The sequence below is a fragment of the Mercenaria mercenaria genome, chromosome 13 (genome assembly GCF_021730395.1).
Source record: "Mercenaria mercenaria strain notata chromosome 13, MADL_Memer_1, whole genome shotgun sequence".
Taxonomy (NCBI): domain Eukaryota; kingdom Metazoa; phylum Mollusca; class Bivalvia; order Venerida; family Veneridae; genus Mercenaria; species Mercenaria mercenaria.
In genome coordinates this window covers 61,550,027-61,565,555 of record NC_069373.1, presented here as the reverse complement: position 1 = coordinate 61,565,555, position 15,529 = coordinate 61,550,027, and the positions used below count along the sequence as shown (strand labels likewise).

At 36.4% G+C, this 15,529-nt stretch overlaps 1 protein-coding gene across 21 annotated transcripts in view; it reads left to right on the top strand.

Annotated features, from left to right (window-relative positions):
• Positions 1 to 15,529, top strand: part of LOC123530277 (calcium-dependent secretion activator 1-like) — a 110,525-nt gene that overhangs the window by 18,354 nt on the left and 76,642 nt on the right. For 18 of the 21 annotated variants that reach the window (XM_053522023.1, XM_053522022.1, XM_053522013.1 and 15 more), the window contains exons 3-4: positions 553 to 591; positions 10,202 to 10,362. In XM_053522023.1, coding sequence (XP_053377998.1) covers positions 553 to 591; positions 10,202 to 10,362 — 200 coding nt within the window. The remainder of the gene's footprint in view (positions 1 to 552; positions 592 to 10,201; positions 10,363 to 15,529) is intronic. The other 3 variants (XM_053522025.1, XM_053522024.1, XM_053522014.1) reach the window with 1 other exon arrangement.

Here is a 15,529-nt window from a genome sequence, read left to right as displayed (position 1 = left end):
GGTCTATTTTCTGTCGATCCCTGGGGAATGCTTGTCAGACTTAATGCAGTGGTATATCGGGGCAATGGATTACCGTTATTGTTTTTGGGGCCATTTGGTGAAAGGTCAAGGCTACAGTTGACTTGGGACTGAACATTACCAACTTACCTTGAATGATCTTCATGAAGGCATACATGTTTTGCAAACAGCTTTTGAGAGAAATTGAATATTGTTGTAATTTATTGATGGTAACAATTTCAGCAGAATTTCTTTTCATATAACAAAAGTTTGATCCAGAACTGTAACTGATTGAACAGTAATGAACAGATTTATAGTAATGTCTACTTACATAAAGAAGTCCTAGTCCCAAGATACAACATTTTAAGTGCTAAAATCAAGTTTTACTGAGCTACAGAGTGACAATCTAAGTCTTTTTTAAAGCAGGATTATGGTAGCTGGGCTTCTTTTTCTTTGAGACTGTAACTATTTCGTAGTTCATGTAAATTCATGAAACTACTTATGCATGTCTTATTGTTCACCTTAAACTGGTATTTATTGTATTTTATTTTGCAGAAAATGCGACTAGAGCAGCTTATGAACGTCCCAGATCATGTGATTATTGCTTCTTAGACCTTGTATTTTCACTGCTTTATATCATATATCTGTGCATTATATATTTTATCTATTCTTTTTTTCTTCATATCTCTTGATTTTAAGCTCACTTGAGCACAGAGTGCACAAGGAGTGTTATTGTGATCACTCACTGTCCATTGTTTTTGACCATCATCTCTTCACAGTTTCTTAAGCAACATTTCTTCAGATATCATTTAGTGCAAGTAGGATTAGTAGTGTTAGGATTTCTAGAATGGTCATCTTACAGTTCCATTTGAAGACTTAAATTAAAACAAATCATGATGACATTTCTCGCTAAGCAGCTGGCCTGTTTTGAAATAATTCACAGAAATGCTCAACAAAGTTTTTTCCAAACCATTTGGGTTCGTGGGTAGCTTTACTTATGCCATAATAAACTAATTCTTTGATTATCCTCCCTGGCAACCCTCTATTTTTCATAAATACTGTTTTTATACGTCCAATAGGGTCACAGGTCATCTGTTCTTTCTGGTTGAAATATTGCCCATATGTAGCACATGACCCATATTCATTTTGATGTCAATGGGTCAAAGGTCATGGTTGAATTGGACTGTTAGTACTAAATGCATTTGAGAACCCCTTGACCTACAGTCCATGAACTTGGCATGCACATTGCTCATGGGTAGTGGATTAATCCTATTGATTTTGAGGTTAGTGGATCAAAGGTCAAGGTCACAGTGACTGTTAGTACTAAAACTTATTTCTGCATAATATCTTTAGAATGTATGACCTACAATGCTCAAACTTGGCAGGTGCATAATGCTAGTGGATAACCTTTGTTGATTTTTTGGCCATATTGTCAAAAGGTAAGTGTACAGTGACTGCTTCTGCAAAAAGTTTTTGCTAAATATATTGAGATTCCCTAGACCTATGATCTTCAAACTTGGCACATTCATCTGCTCATGTGCAGTAGATGACCCCTATAAATTTTAAGGATTAAGGTTAAGGTTACAGTGATTGTTAGTGCAAAAGCAATTGTCTCTCATAACTTTGCCTACTACCCTCAAACTTGGCAGGTACATTGCTTATTGGCATTGAATGACCCCTAATGATTTTGAAGTTAATGGGTCAAAAGTTCAGATTATGGAGACAGTAAGTACAAAGTAAGGTTTCTTAGGCAAAGGCCATGGTCACTGTCATGCAAGGTGATGAGATGGACCTAGCTATTATGTGACAATGCTGGTCATCCGTCTGTCTATTTGCAAACATATTTCTGTTAAAATACTTCAGAATGCTTTAACATATGATTTCCAAACTTCATAGGCATATTTCCTCATGCATTTTTTGCTCCATAACGTGGTGCTCTTGTTTAGTTTTAAATTGTCACTTTTTAGTGTTTAAATGCAGGACACTATCAATTGTCAGAAATAAAAAAAAAATAAACCCTTCCCCCTCATCATTTTGAAAAAAAAATGCATGGCTATAATCTAGTAAATAATTTATGTTAAATGACCTTATATGACATTTCATATCACTTTGGCAGAAATGTTTCTTGGATGATTTTCTACCAAAATTGCTCGAGTTGTTGCAATTTTTCCAAAAACGTGGAGTTCTTTTTTGCAGTATGTATTGATGGAAACTTTGAAATATTCTTGGTGACCAGATGTCTGCGATGAAATGCAGGTGAGCGATCTGGTGGCCATCAGGCTCTCTTGTTTTTTTTCACATGCTTGCATTTTTTGAAAGACATACAGTTTCTTGTCTTGATGTGTATAATAAACTATAAAAAATGTTTCATGTATATTGCAGGGAGATAACTAAGTTTGAATATAGGCTGTAGCAATAATTTGCCCCCCAAAAAAGCAGTACCAGGTATGATGAAATCCCAGAAAAAACGAATGACTGTATTATACAGAAGGCCAGTTAGTGATCTGGAATGAATAAATGAATTTGTGCTTATATTCTATTCAACTGATTTTTTCCCCTGAAACTTACATATAGCAGTGAAAGCAGTTATACCATATAGATGTTCATATACTATCCCTAAAGCTTTACAGAATTTTTACAAGTAATTTACAAGTTTCCATTGTTACTATGTGTAAGGAAAGTGAGTTTTGAGTTCTATGTTACAGTATTTATTAATATAACTTTTTTTTTTCAAAAGTTATTCAGTCAGTAAAATAATAGGGATTTAGCTGAATTAGAGGTTACTACTTATTCATGGCAATAATGATCAGGGCTTGACAAATCCACTCATCCATTCTAAAATATGATTATATAGATTGACTCTAGGGCTTGAGAAACTTGTAGTAATTGCAGGTCAAATCTGGCTTTTTGATCAAAATATAACTCCAATGATAACAGAGCTGCAAAGAAGACTAGATAATTATCTAAATATGATCAAGAAATTGTTTGCAGCTTTAAAATCTGTCCAGTTCCACTGCATTATGATCACTTTAGTTAGATGTTCCATTACAAATATACCCTGTAGGTAAAAATTGTTTTCCCTTTAATATAGTGACTTGCAGGAAAATAGATAAGAGAGAATTTTAGACAGCTTGTTCTGCAGCGGGAAGTCTCGTTTTGAGCCTTTATACTGTACAGAAGCGACTATCTGTTTTGAAGATTTTGATTCTATGATGACTACATCTGCAAGAGTGAAAGGAAACCTTGTTAAAGTTCTATGAGACATTTTTGACAATTACATTTGCTTTATCATATAATCAAGTATACTATATATAACGCACAGTTATAATCAGTCTATAATAAACATTATTTTTAGTTAGCACCCAAATTCCTCTTGTTGTAATCATGTTGTAGTAAGGATGGTTGAGATTGGTATCTGTTACATATGTCTGGAGTATCAAAATTCAAAGTGGTACATAGGATTTATACAAGAAAATGGCCCCTAATTTTAAATTTTTTTGAAAGCGTACAGCATAATGTGAAATAATTTGTGTTTATTATATTGATGTCTTAACTAATAAAAATGTCATATAATATATGGAAAATTACGTAACAGTTATACATTAATGTTTCCAAATTACCGCAACAATCATGTGTAAATATTTTAGCCATTTTGTGTACGAAAACACCAAACATCAGAGTTGTCTTTGAAATTTGCTTGAAGAGCAAAATTTAAGAAATTTTATGACGGCTCCATTTCAGCAAGGTCTGCTGTTTATAGTATTTTTGTGCACAATCTCAGAAATGCTGTAATTTTAATCAAGATTTTCATGCTTTGAGTGACATATTTTATTAGAATAGATGTCAGTGTAATAAAAGTATAAGTTACTTATTTGAGAGCCATTCAGCCAATGTAGATCCTACATACCCCTTTACAACATACCTGTAAACATGATACTCAATGTTTTCTAAAACCTAATTTTAGAGTTAAAAACCATATACTGCCACTAACTGTGAACATTTTTGGCATTATTTCTAGCCTTAAAGCCCTGCTCCATGGCTATTCAAATTCTGTTGTGTGTATGCAACTCATGATTACAATAGGTAACAGTTAATGGCCAGGCGCCACACTTTAGCAGCAAAACCACAGGTATTTTATATAGAATTTTATATAAAATAGACTATTTTGACAGGCGTCACTGTTAATAGGATTTTCATACTTTTTTAGTGACAATTTAAGGTTGAAAGGTAGGACTGGAGCAGGTCTTTAACATAAGCTTTATACACTATGCATATGAGAATCTCAGCCAATCTAAGTAATTTTACTATAGTAGCTGCATGTTTGTAGTTTAAATGTATATAAAAGGCTTATTCTTGTATTACTTATATATAAATCTGTTTGCAAGTTTATATTTTCATTTATCACTACAATTTTTTTTTAGCATTTTGACTGGTAAGTATATACATATGTACTGTAAAGGATTATAGGTCTTCTTAAACACAGTTATTGCTTTCTTTTTCAGAGTTGTTTTTAGCTCACCAGAGCACGAAGTGCTCAAGGTGAGCTTTTGTGATCGCCCTGTGTCCGTCGTCAACAATTTGACTGTTAACACTCTAGAGGTCACAATTTTGGCCCAATCTTAATGAAACTTGGTCAGAATGTTACCCTCAGTAAAATCTTGGACGAGTTCGATATTGGGTCATCTGGGGTCAAAAACTAGGACACCAGGTCAAATCAAAGGAAAAGCTTGTTAACACTCTAGAGGCCACATTTATGACCCTATCTTTTCGTGAAACTTGGTCAGAATGTTTATCTTGATGATCTTTAGGTCAAGATCGAATCTGGGTCATGTTGGGTCAGAAACTAGGTCACCAGGTCAAATCAAAGGAAAAGCTTGTTAACACTCTAGAGGCCACATTTATGACCCTATCTTCATGAAACTTGGTCAGTGGGTTATGTCGGGTCAAAAACTAGGTCACAAGGCTAGATCAGTGGAAAATCTTGTTAACACTCTAGATACCACATTTTAAGTTTGAAACTTTTGAGAATTGGTCAGAATGTTTGTTGTGATGATTTCTGGGTCAAGTTTGAATCTAGGTCATATGGGGTCAAAAACTAGGTCTCCCAGTCAAATTAAATGAAAAGCTTGTTAACACTCTAAGAGGCCACATTTATGATGCTATTTTCATGAAACTTGGTTAGAATGTTTATCTTGATGACCTCTAGGCCAAGTTTGAATCTGGGTTGTCGGGTCAAAAACTAGGTCACAAGGCCAGATCAAAGGAAAATCTTGTTGATACCACAGTTTTGAGAATTGGTCAGAATGTTTGTCTTGATGATTTCTAGGTCAAGTTTGAATCTGGGTCATATGGGGTCAAAAACTAGGTCACCCAGTCAAATCAAAGGAAAAGCTTGTTAACACTATAAGAGGCAATATCTATGAACCTATCTTCATGAAACTTGGTCAAAGTGTTTATCTTGATGATCTTCAGGCCAAATTTGAATCTGGGTCATATGGGATCAAAAACTAGGGCACTAGGTCAAATAAAAGGAAAATCTTGTTAACACTCTAGGAGCCACATTTTTGTTTCAATCTTCATAAAACTTGGTCAGAATGCTTGGTATCATGAAGTCTTGTATGATTTTGACTCTGGGTCATGTAGGATCAAAAACTAGGTCACAGTAAAATCAAAGGAAAGGCTTGTTTATACTCTAAAGGTCAGGCCACTTTTTATGCCCCCGAAGGGAGGCATATAGTTTTTGAACCGTCTGTCAGTCTGTCGGTCTGTCAGTCTGTCGGTCTGTCCGCAATTTTCGTGTCCGGTCCATATCTTTGTCATCGATGGATGGATTTTCAAATAACTTGGCATGAATGTGTACCACAGTAAGATGACGTGTCGCGCGCAAGACCCAGGTCCGTAGCTCAAAGGTCAAGGTCACACTTAGACATTAAAGGACAGTGCATTGATGGGCATGTCCGGTCCATATCTTTGTCATCGATGGATGGATTTTCAAATAACTTGGCATGAATGTGTACCACAGTAAGATGACATGTCGCGCGCAAGACCCAGGTCCGTAGCTCAAAGGTCAAGGTCACACTTAGACATTAAAGGATAGTGCATTGATGGGCGTGTCCGGTCCATATCTTTGTCATCGATGGATGGATTTTCAAATAACTTGGCATGAATGTGTACCACAGTAAGACGACGTGTCGCGCGCAAGACCCAGATCTGTAGCTCAAAGGTCAAGGTCACACTTAGACATTAAAGGATAGTGCATTGATGGGCGTGTCCGGTCCATATCTTTGTCAACCATGGATGGATTTTCAAATAACTTGGCATGAATGTGTACCACAGTAAGACGACATGTCGCGCGCAAGACCCAGGTCCGTAGCTCAAAGGTCAAGGTCACACTTAGACGTTAAAGGTCATTTTTCATGATAGTGCATTGATGGGCGTGTCCGGTCCATATCTTTGTCATGCATGCATGGATTTTAAAATAACTACGCATGAATGTGTGACACAGTAAGACGACGTGTCGCGCGCAAGACCCAGCTCCGTAGGTCAAAGGTCCTAAACTCTAACATCGGCCATAACTACTCATTCAAAGTGCCATCGGGGGCATATGTCATCCTATGGAGACAGCTCTTGTTTGCTCCAATTTTCACAAAACTCGACAGAATGTTTGTTTCATGAAATCATGGACAAGTTTTAATATGGGTCTTTTGGTGTCAAAAACTAGGTCACTAGGTCAAATGAAAGAAAATGCTTGTTTACACTCAGGCCACATTTTTTGTCCAATCTTAATGAAAATTAGAATATTTGTCTCCATGAAATTTCGGACAGGTTTAAAATTAGGTCCTGTTGGGTAAAAACTAGGTTACTATGCCAAATTGAAGGAAAAAACACTAGAGGCCACATTTTTGCTCAAATCTTCATGAAACTTGGTCAGAATGTTTATCTTCTTGAAAACTCAGATGAGTTGGAAACTGGGTCATATGTTGTCAAAAACTGGGTCACTAGGTCAAACATGTTTGTTAAGGTGTGTTACTCTGGTGAGCGACCTAGGGCCATCATGGCCCTCTTGTTTCTTTTATCTTTGGGTCAAATTTGGGTTGAAATTTGACCTGATTCCCATTTTGAAAGCTGAATAATATTAATATATTTTATGCTAGAAACAGCAAACTCCTAGTTCATTTTGCCACCAAATAAAAGATATATTTGGTTGAGAGTGCTTGCTAAATGCGTATGGTTACAAAGCACCAGTTTGCTTTCATTTTCAAACAGTTTTCAGAAAAAGAGACGTTACTAAATACCCTAACGCTAAAAACTCAACACTTTTGCCAGGAATGGTAGGAATGGGAAATGCTTTTAGACAGAATATCATAATTTTGGGAGAAAATGTATGGCAGTAAGAAAAAACTTTCTTTTTTTTGTATGTAATGCAAAATGTACATAATCTTTAAGCTCATTAAAGAAAAGAGAGCTGTTTACTCTTAGTAGTTTTAGATCTGATATACACTACCTCATATGTCTAAGTAATTAAAATGCTACAAACTATTGATGTTTATGCCATGAAAAATAAATAAGATGCAGTAATTAGCAATTTAGTAGAGTCATAAAACAAGGGCATTCAGTAGGCAAGCACAATCATTGGAAATTATGACACTGCTCCAGGTCTTCTATCTTGTCTTAGCATCATTTTTTGGGGGGAGGGGGGGAGGGGGGCATACTTGTTTAAGTCTTCATAATGGCTGTTCAGTAAATGGATGGTCATCTATCTGAATGTAAATGGAGTAGCCAGTAAATATATTTTCAAGTGTTTTTTTTTTTGCTTGATCATCATGTGTCAAGCCCAAAAGCTAAAATTCAATGGTATAGGTCATACTAGTGATCAAAAGCTTTTTAAGTCATTGCATCTATTTTGTGTCCTGTCCATCACAGATTGCCATCAACAAGAGATAACAGAACATACATGTTCAGCATAAGCAAATCTTCCATGAAAAATAGATAGCTTTTTCTGATGTGAATTGGATGGTTGCAGCTTGTGTGGTTGAGGGCTAGCAAAATACTTGTGAGCCAAACACAACAACTTGGTCAAAGCTGCTGATAGAATAACTTTATTGTATCTCATTCCCAAATTATTCATTACTTCTCTGTTAAGAAAGTATTGTCACACTTGATAACTGGACTTTCCCTTTTGCTTAAGTCTCTACTGGAAATATTGTGCTCATCAGTATTTCCTATTTAATATATCTATAGAGTTATTTTCCTTTAAAGTTGTATGTCAGTCAGATTTTGATATAAGTACCGCCTCGATAGCCTAGTGGTAGAGCATCCACTTTGAGTGCGAAAGGTTGTGGGTTTGATCCCCGGCCGCGTCATACCAAAGACGTGAAAAATGGTACCAGTAGCTCCCTTGCTTGGCACTCAGCATTAAAATCTTCTCTCTTACCCTTAGTCTAATATAAGTTGTAGACCTTGCTCCACAATTGACCAAAAATAAATTAGTATAAACTACATAAGAGCCGCACCATGAGAAAACCAAAATAATGCATTTGCAACCAGCATGGATCCAGACCAGCCTGGCAGATGCGCAGTCTGGTCAGGATCCTTGCTGTTCGCTAACGGTTTCTCTAATTGCAATAGGCTTTGAAAGCGAACAGCATGGATCCTGACCAGTCTGGATCCATGCTGGTTGCAAATGCACTACGGTACGTTGGTTTTCTCATGGTGAGACTCATTATTATGGCTGTTTTGCTGAATCAGCATGTTATGGAAACGCTATACAAATATTTGATTCAGTTAAATGTTTCCATTGGAATCAATAAGAATGTGTTAACATGATTTGTGCTCTGTTGACTTTTTATTACCCTTCACTATATATTTCATGAATATTCATTATTGGAGATAAGATATTGAATGATCATTCCGGTGGGACATCTTGATCAATTAGATGAGGTTGTACAGACTGTATGAAATTATCTAAATGGTAATTTGTGGCACCATGCCCTTTTTCTGGAACATATTTGGTTGGAGCCAGTATGCTTCTGAAGATTGGTTTGATTAATTATAATGCATATCACACTATCTCTGCACAGTCTTCTCTGTTGATGGAAAAATTGAAGTGTTCACATTGAAAGGCACCAGTTTAGACAAGTGGTTGCTAGATAATGAATTAAATTCAGTTTAAAGAAGAATCAGTAGAATGCAAAGAGAAGTTAATATTTTGTGAGAATAAATCACATATATTTAAAGAGTTATTTAAAGGCTCTAAAATAGAAATCGCAATGTGCATAATTCTTGCCTGTCTTGCATAATTGCAAGTCCGACATGGCTGTTACTCACAAATGGAATTCTGTCTTAGCTGGGATACCTTGTTCTCTGTTTTCATGTGGGGAAGTACATTGTAGGAAGTTTTTCATTGGTTTGATATCAAGAAATAATGTTCAAGGTCATTGACAGCATGCAGTCATCTGTATTTTCTTCCAGTATGTGGAGACATCTTTTACTCTACAAGAGAGCCAAAAACAAGCTGTTTAAGAATTTAAAGGGAATAAAACAAATAATGACTTTTAAGAAACACAAATACATTTGGGATTCATCTGCTGTCTGAAAATGTTTTTGAAAAGAGAAGGCAATTGATGAAATGGATTCTTTGCTTGTAATTAAATGTATTTCAATTTCTCTGAAGATGATAGATAATCAGCATCTGACAAACAGACAAAAACCAATGTAAAGAGTGAGAAATAGAAGAAAATGACAAAGTTAAAATATCAGTGAAAATAAAAAGAGGGAATATTTTTAATGTCCTGTAGTGTATAATACAATAATAATACATTCAAAGAATTATTTAAATGTTTTGATATGGAATTTTATTTTATGCTATGATTGATGAAATACTGGATTCTATCAGTGAAATAAAATCTAGATCATTCACTGTTATCACCCAAGTAGGTCTGCCGGAACTACTTTTTTTGGTTTAATCATGTTAAGATAAACAACTAATTATTAAAGGATCAGATTTCTTTGCAATTTAAGAAAAAAATGTCATCCAGAAGAATAAAAAGTTAATTGGAGGAAACAAATATTAAACGATAATTTCTTTGAGGCTATAAGTCTTTTAAGATTTGAATTTACACTATTTCAAAATGTCCCTTACTATGTAACAGGTTTTATAACTACAAGTCAGATTTAAGGTAGACGATTTTTTGTGATTTTTCAGTTGCGGAAGCATCCGAAGTTTGTAGTAAAGGAGATGGAGTCAATGTATACAGATGAACTAAAAGCTCAGATCAACCTGTTGATGGCTAACCTAGAGAGCCTGCCAGTCTCCAAATCTGGAGGCTCAGACTCGAGACTTCAGATGCTCAAACGTTATCCCAGGTAAAATACTTGCCGTTGTGATTTACTGTGCTGTACATTTTTAGTTTGACTATTCGAAGGAGGTCTATTGTACTTGCTCTGACAATGGCATTGTGATACAGTATGTTAAAGTTTTATGACAAACCTTTCAGTTTCATTATATGTTTTTAACTACAACCCCAATTATCATCAAACTTCTTATAAGGGTTTGTGTTGGTAAGGGACAGACAGCTATAAGTTTAGTGTAAGATATTCTAAAGGCCAAGGTCACTTTGGTCAAAGAAATTGGTTGTTTTAAAGTTTTATGACAAGATTCTTAGTTTCACCGTATCTACTTAACTACTGCCCGTTATTAAACTTCACATAGGTTTGACCTTGGTAAAGGGCAGACAGCTGATAGTTAAAGGTCAGCTGTCATAAGGTCAAGGTCACTTTTGTCAAATGTTGTAGTAGTGTTGTTTATAGTGTTTTGACAAACCTCTCAGTTTCACTGTATCTTAACTGCTATAACCTATAATAATTGTTTCACAGTTGATCTTATAAGGGGCAGACATGGTTTTGTTTTTGGTCATGTACCTCAAAAGTCAAGGTCACTGTAGTCAGATTTTATAATAGTGTTGGTAGGTTTGTGGCAAGCTTCTCAATTTCACTATATATATCAGTATATTTCTTAGTACTGGAGTCCCTGATATTTCTGCCCTGTTTCCCCCATAACATCCCCTAACACTCCCCCACCCCACCCCACCTCACCCCACAAAAAATCACATTCCTCACACTAACATATGTGTTATTTTTTAGATTACCTCTACAGCCACTTCTTTACTCATGCTTTCATCAATTAATACTAACATCTTGATAAATATTTTTGAACAGTTGAGCATGCTGTCTTTCGATAGAAGTTCAAATACAATAGGACCTTAGAAAGACAAATTAATTTAGGCCATTTTAAAAAGAATTTCATTTCCCAAAATTATAAAATTGATACCTTGGCATTTGTCAATTTCAAAATTGTGATAAGGAACATCCAGGGTCTTCAAGTTCAAAATTGTAACGTTGGATTTACTAGGTACCAGGAATTTCAGATGAGCCAGTGCATGGTAACAAGCTTTATGGGTTGTCTTTGTAGAGTCTGACTTCGCAGTGGTATAGTGTCATCTTGACTTTGGTATTACAGTAGAAGATTTGAAGTATATTCAGAATAAGACAAGTCTATGATTGAACAATACAAGTTATATTTAAGGGTCCACATACTGACAGACCCCATGTTTTTACTAGGAAGTGTTCTTGCTGGCCGATATCCAACTTCACCAGCTGCCTATCACAAATTTTATTGTTTTTTTGACAGGAATATTTTTACCCACAATTATGTAAGGGCTAATATTTTCACAGATGAATAATTATAATATCTGGAAATTTCACATAAATTCTTTTAGGGGGCTTGTTTTTAAACTAAATGGCAATAACTTGCTTCCTATCAATAGAAATAAATAAGAGACAGATCTTTTTTCCACTGTGGTTTCTTATCCACCGGATGTCAGGATTGGCAGTTATCCAGTGTGATTTGAATGTACAGTAAACTCAATAAAACAAGCTTTGAAACTACTAGTATAATTATGAAATCAAAGGAATAACAGAGCAGCAATTACTGATTAATCTATAGGAATTATGAGTAATGATTATGTATCAGTGGAATCTGGATTACATTTGGAAATTGGCCATAATAATGTAAATTTGTTCGACAATGTTTTTAACTGATTTTAGAGTGGCATTTATTGATAGAAACATAGAATCAACTGAAACATACCATCTGCGGTCCTTGGTTATGCATTTGATCTTCCAACATGACCTTGAATATTGCTAGGTTTAAGACTATTATTTATTGAGTAAGGATCAACACAGTTAAAGCTGATAGTTATGATGACTTCCAGTTTTTTGGTAATGTAGGAAGACTCAAATTGCCCAGCCAGGAATTATTTCAGTCACAGCAGGTACCTGGGGTAGAATAGAAAACCTTCCATAATCAACTGGATGGCTTCATCACATGAAAAAGTTCTTCTCCCTAAGCAATGTTTCAAACCCCCAGTTGGTGGCGGGGGGGGAGCAAGTGATTCAGTCAGTTACCTTAAATGCTTGGACATGGAGGCCCATACAGTCTGACTTTAAAACAGTTCTTGTGTTGGGAAGTCATCACTAATATCTTGTGTCAGGGGAATTAACTCTACAGCAAGAAACTTCTTTGCTACTTCACCATGATATTGGTGAGAGGGTATTTAGAACATATTTTGTTGTAGGATAAATTTTACAACAGCTGTTCTTACATACAATCTGTCATTTAATATACAAATGAAAATAAGATACACATTTTGTCATGAGTGTTTGAGTCATTCAGTTGTAGTCAAGAAACAGATGCTCTAGAAATTTTTGCTTTTATTGATGGAACTGCCTACAGTAAGGGAAAATTAGAAGATTTTATCCCTAGAGTAGTAGTCTGAGATGTTCCATATCAAAACTTTCACCTGAGTGTTGTACTTGCTTTCAAATCAGTTTACTGTCGTAACTTTACATTTTGATGAACATTTTCTAATCACATTTCATGATTTGAGTGTACATTTTAAAAGTGTTCCCAGGAAATCTCTGGTTAGACTTTTTAATGTCATCAGAAATCTTGTTACTCCATTGATTCTTGAGATAGCTTATAAACCTAAACTTTAGAAAAAGGATAATGTCAATACTAGTTCACAGCTTTTAGGGGAGGGCCGATCGCTAATGTTGTAAGAACTTGGGGCACAACCTTTTGCTTTTCAATGTATCATATATGTTTTGTTTCTGTAAATACATGTATATATAAGCAATAAAATATGATTAAACTGAATAGTTCACAAGACCTACGGTAGTGAAAAGCCCGCCCACTAAGGACAGTGTAGATTTGCAGATCGCAGGGGTTGTTACTTTGATAGCCAGAAGAGTCATTATGTTCTCCATAGCATTGCAGGAAAGTTAATTCTGATTATAGTGTCAGATTATTTACACAATAAAAGATTTTCAGGACTCCATAAATGAAATAATATCATATTTTATGAGTGAAGTTTGTAAGGGGTCGCCAGATTTTCTATGAATTGTTAGAAAATGTCTTGATTTGTACTTGGATACTCATGTTTCATGTGAAACAAATTACATTTGCCATATTACTTAATCTATATTAGCTGTCATAGAAAATAAAGATCTGAAAAGATATTGAACAAGCAATATGGCTGAGCTTTCTGTTCAAAACAGGGCTGGTTAATGCAGTTGTAGTAATATCATTGGGGATCAGATTCCTAGATGTTACATAGCCATTCTGTGGCTGGCAGAAAGTTTTTGGATCTAACCAGGTACCCCATCAGTGCCAGATATGTTGAACCAGCAAGATGGCTGAGATTTTTGTTCAAACAGAGCTGGTAAATGCACAGTAATATCATTGGGGATCAGATTCCTTGATGTTACATAGCCATTCTGTGGCTGGCAGAAAGTTTTTGGATCTAACCAGGTACCCCATCAGTGCCAGATATGTTGAACCAGCAAGATGGCTGAGATTTTTGTTCAAACAGAGCTGGTTAATGCACAGTAATATCATTGGGGATCAGATTCCTTGATGTTACATAGCCATTCTGCGGCTGGCAGAAAGTTTTTGGATCTAACCAGATACCCCCATCAGTGCCAGATATGTTGAACCAGCAAGATGGCTGAGATTCTTGTTCAAACAGGGCTGGTTAATGCACAGTAATATCATTGGGGATCAGATTCCTTGATGTTACATAGCCATTCTGTGGCTGGCAGAAAGTTTTTGGATCTAACCAGGTACCCGGTCAGTGCCAGAGATGTTGAACCAGCAAGATGGCTGAGATTCTTGTTCAAACAGGGCTGGTTAATGCAGTTGTAGTAATATCATTGGGGATCAGATTCCTTGATGTTACATAGCCATTCTGCGGCTGGCAGAAAGTTTTTGGATCTAACCAGATACCCCCATCAGTGCCAGATATGTTGAACCAGCAAGATGGCTGAGATTCTTGTTCAAACAGGGCTGGTTAATGCACAGTAATATCATTGGGGATCAGATTCCTTGATGTTACATGGCCATTCTGTGGCTGGCAGAAAGTTTTTGGATCTAACCAGGTACCCCGTCAGTGCCAGATATGTTGAACCAGCAAGATGGCTGAGATTCTTGTTCAAACAGGGCTGGTTAATGCAGTTGTAGTAATATCATTGGGGATCAGATTCCTTGATGTTACATAGCCATTCTGTGGCTGGCAGAAAGTTTTTGGATCTAACCAGGTACCCCGTCAGTGCCAGATATGTTGAACCAGCAAGATGGCTGAGATTCTTGTTCAAACAGGGCTGGTTAATGCAGTTGTAGTAATATCATTGGGGATCAGATTCCTTGATGTTACATAGCCATTCTGTGGCTGGCAGAAAGTTTTTGGATCTAACCAGGTAGCCTGTCAGTGCCAGAGATGTTGAACCAGCAAGATGGCTGAGGTTCTTGTTCAAACAGGGCTGGTTAATGCAGTTGCAGTAATATCATTGGGGATCAGATTCCTTGATGTTACATAGCCATTCTGCGGCTGGCAGAAAGTTTTTGGATCTAACCAGATACCCCCAGCAGTGCCAGATATGTTGAACCAGCAAGATGGCTGAGATTCTTGTTCAAACAGGGCTGGTTAATGCACAGTAATATCATTGGGGATCAGATTCCTTGATGTTACATAGCCATTCTGTGGCTGGCAGAAAGTTTTTGGATCTAACCAGGTACCCCGTCAGTGCCAGAGATGTTGAACCAGCAAGATGGCTGAGATTCTTGTTCAAACAGGGCTGGTTAATGCAGTTGTAGTAATATCATTGGGGATCAGATTCCTTGATGTTACATAGCCATTCTGCGGCTTGCAGAAAGTTTTTGGATCTAACCAGGTACTCCGTCAGTGCCAGATATGTTGAACCAGCAAGATGGCTGAGATTCTTGTTCAAACAGGGCTGGTTCATGCACAGTAATATCATTGGGGATCAGATTCCTTGATGTTACATAGCCATTCTGTGGCTGGCAGAAAGTTTTTGGATCTAACCAGGTACCCTGTCAGTGCCAGAGATGTTGAACTAGCAAGATGGCTGAGATTCTTGTTCAAACAGGGCTGGTTAATGCAGTTGTAGTAATATC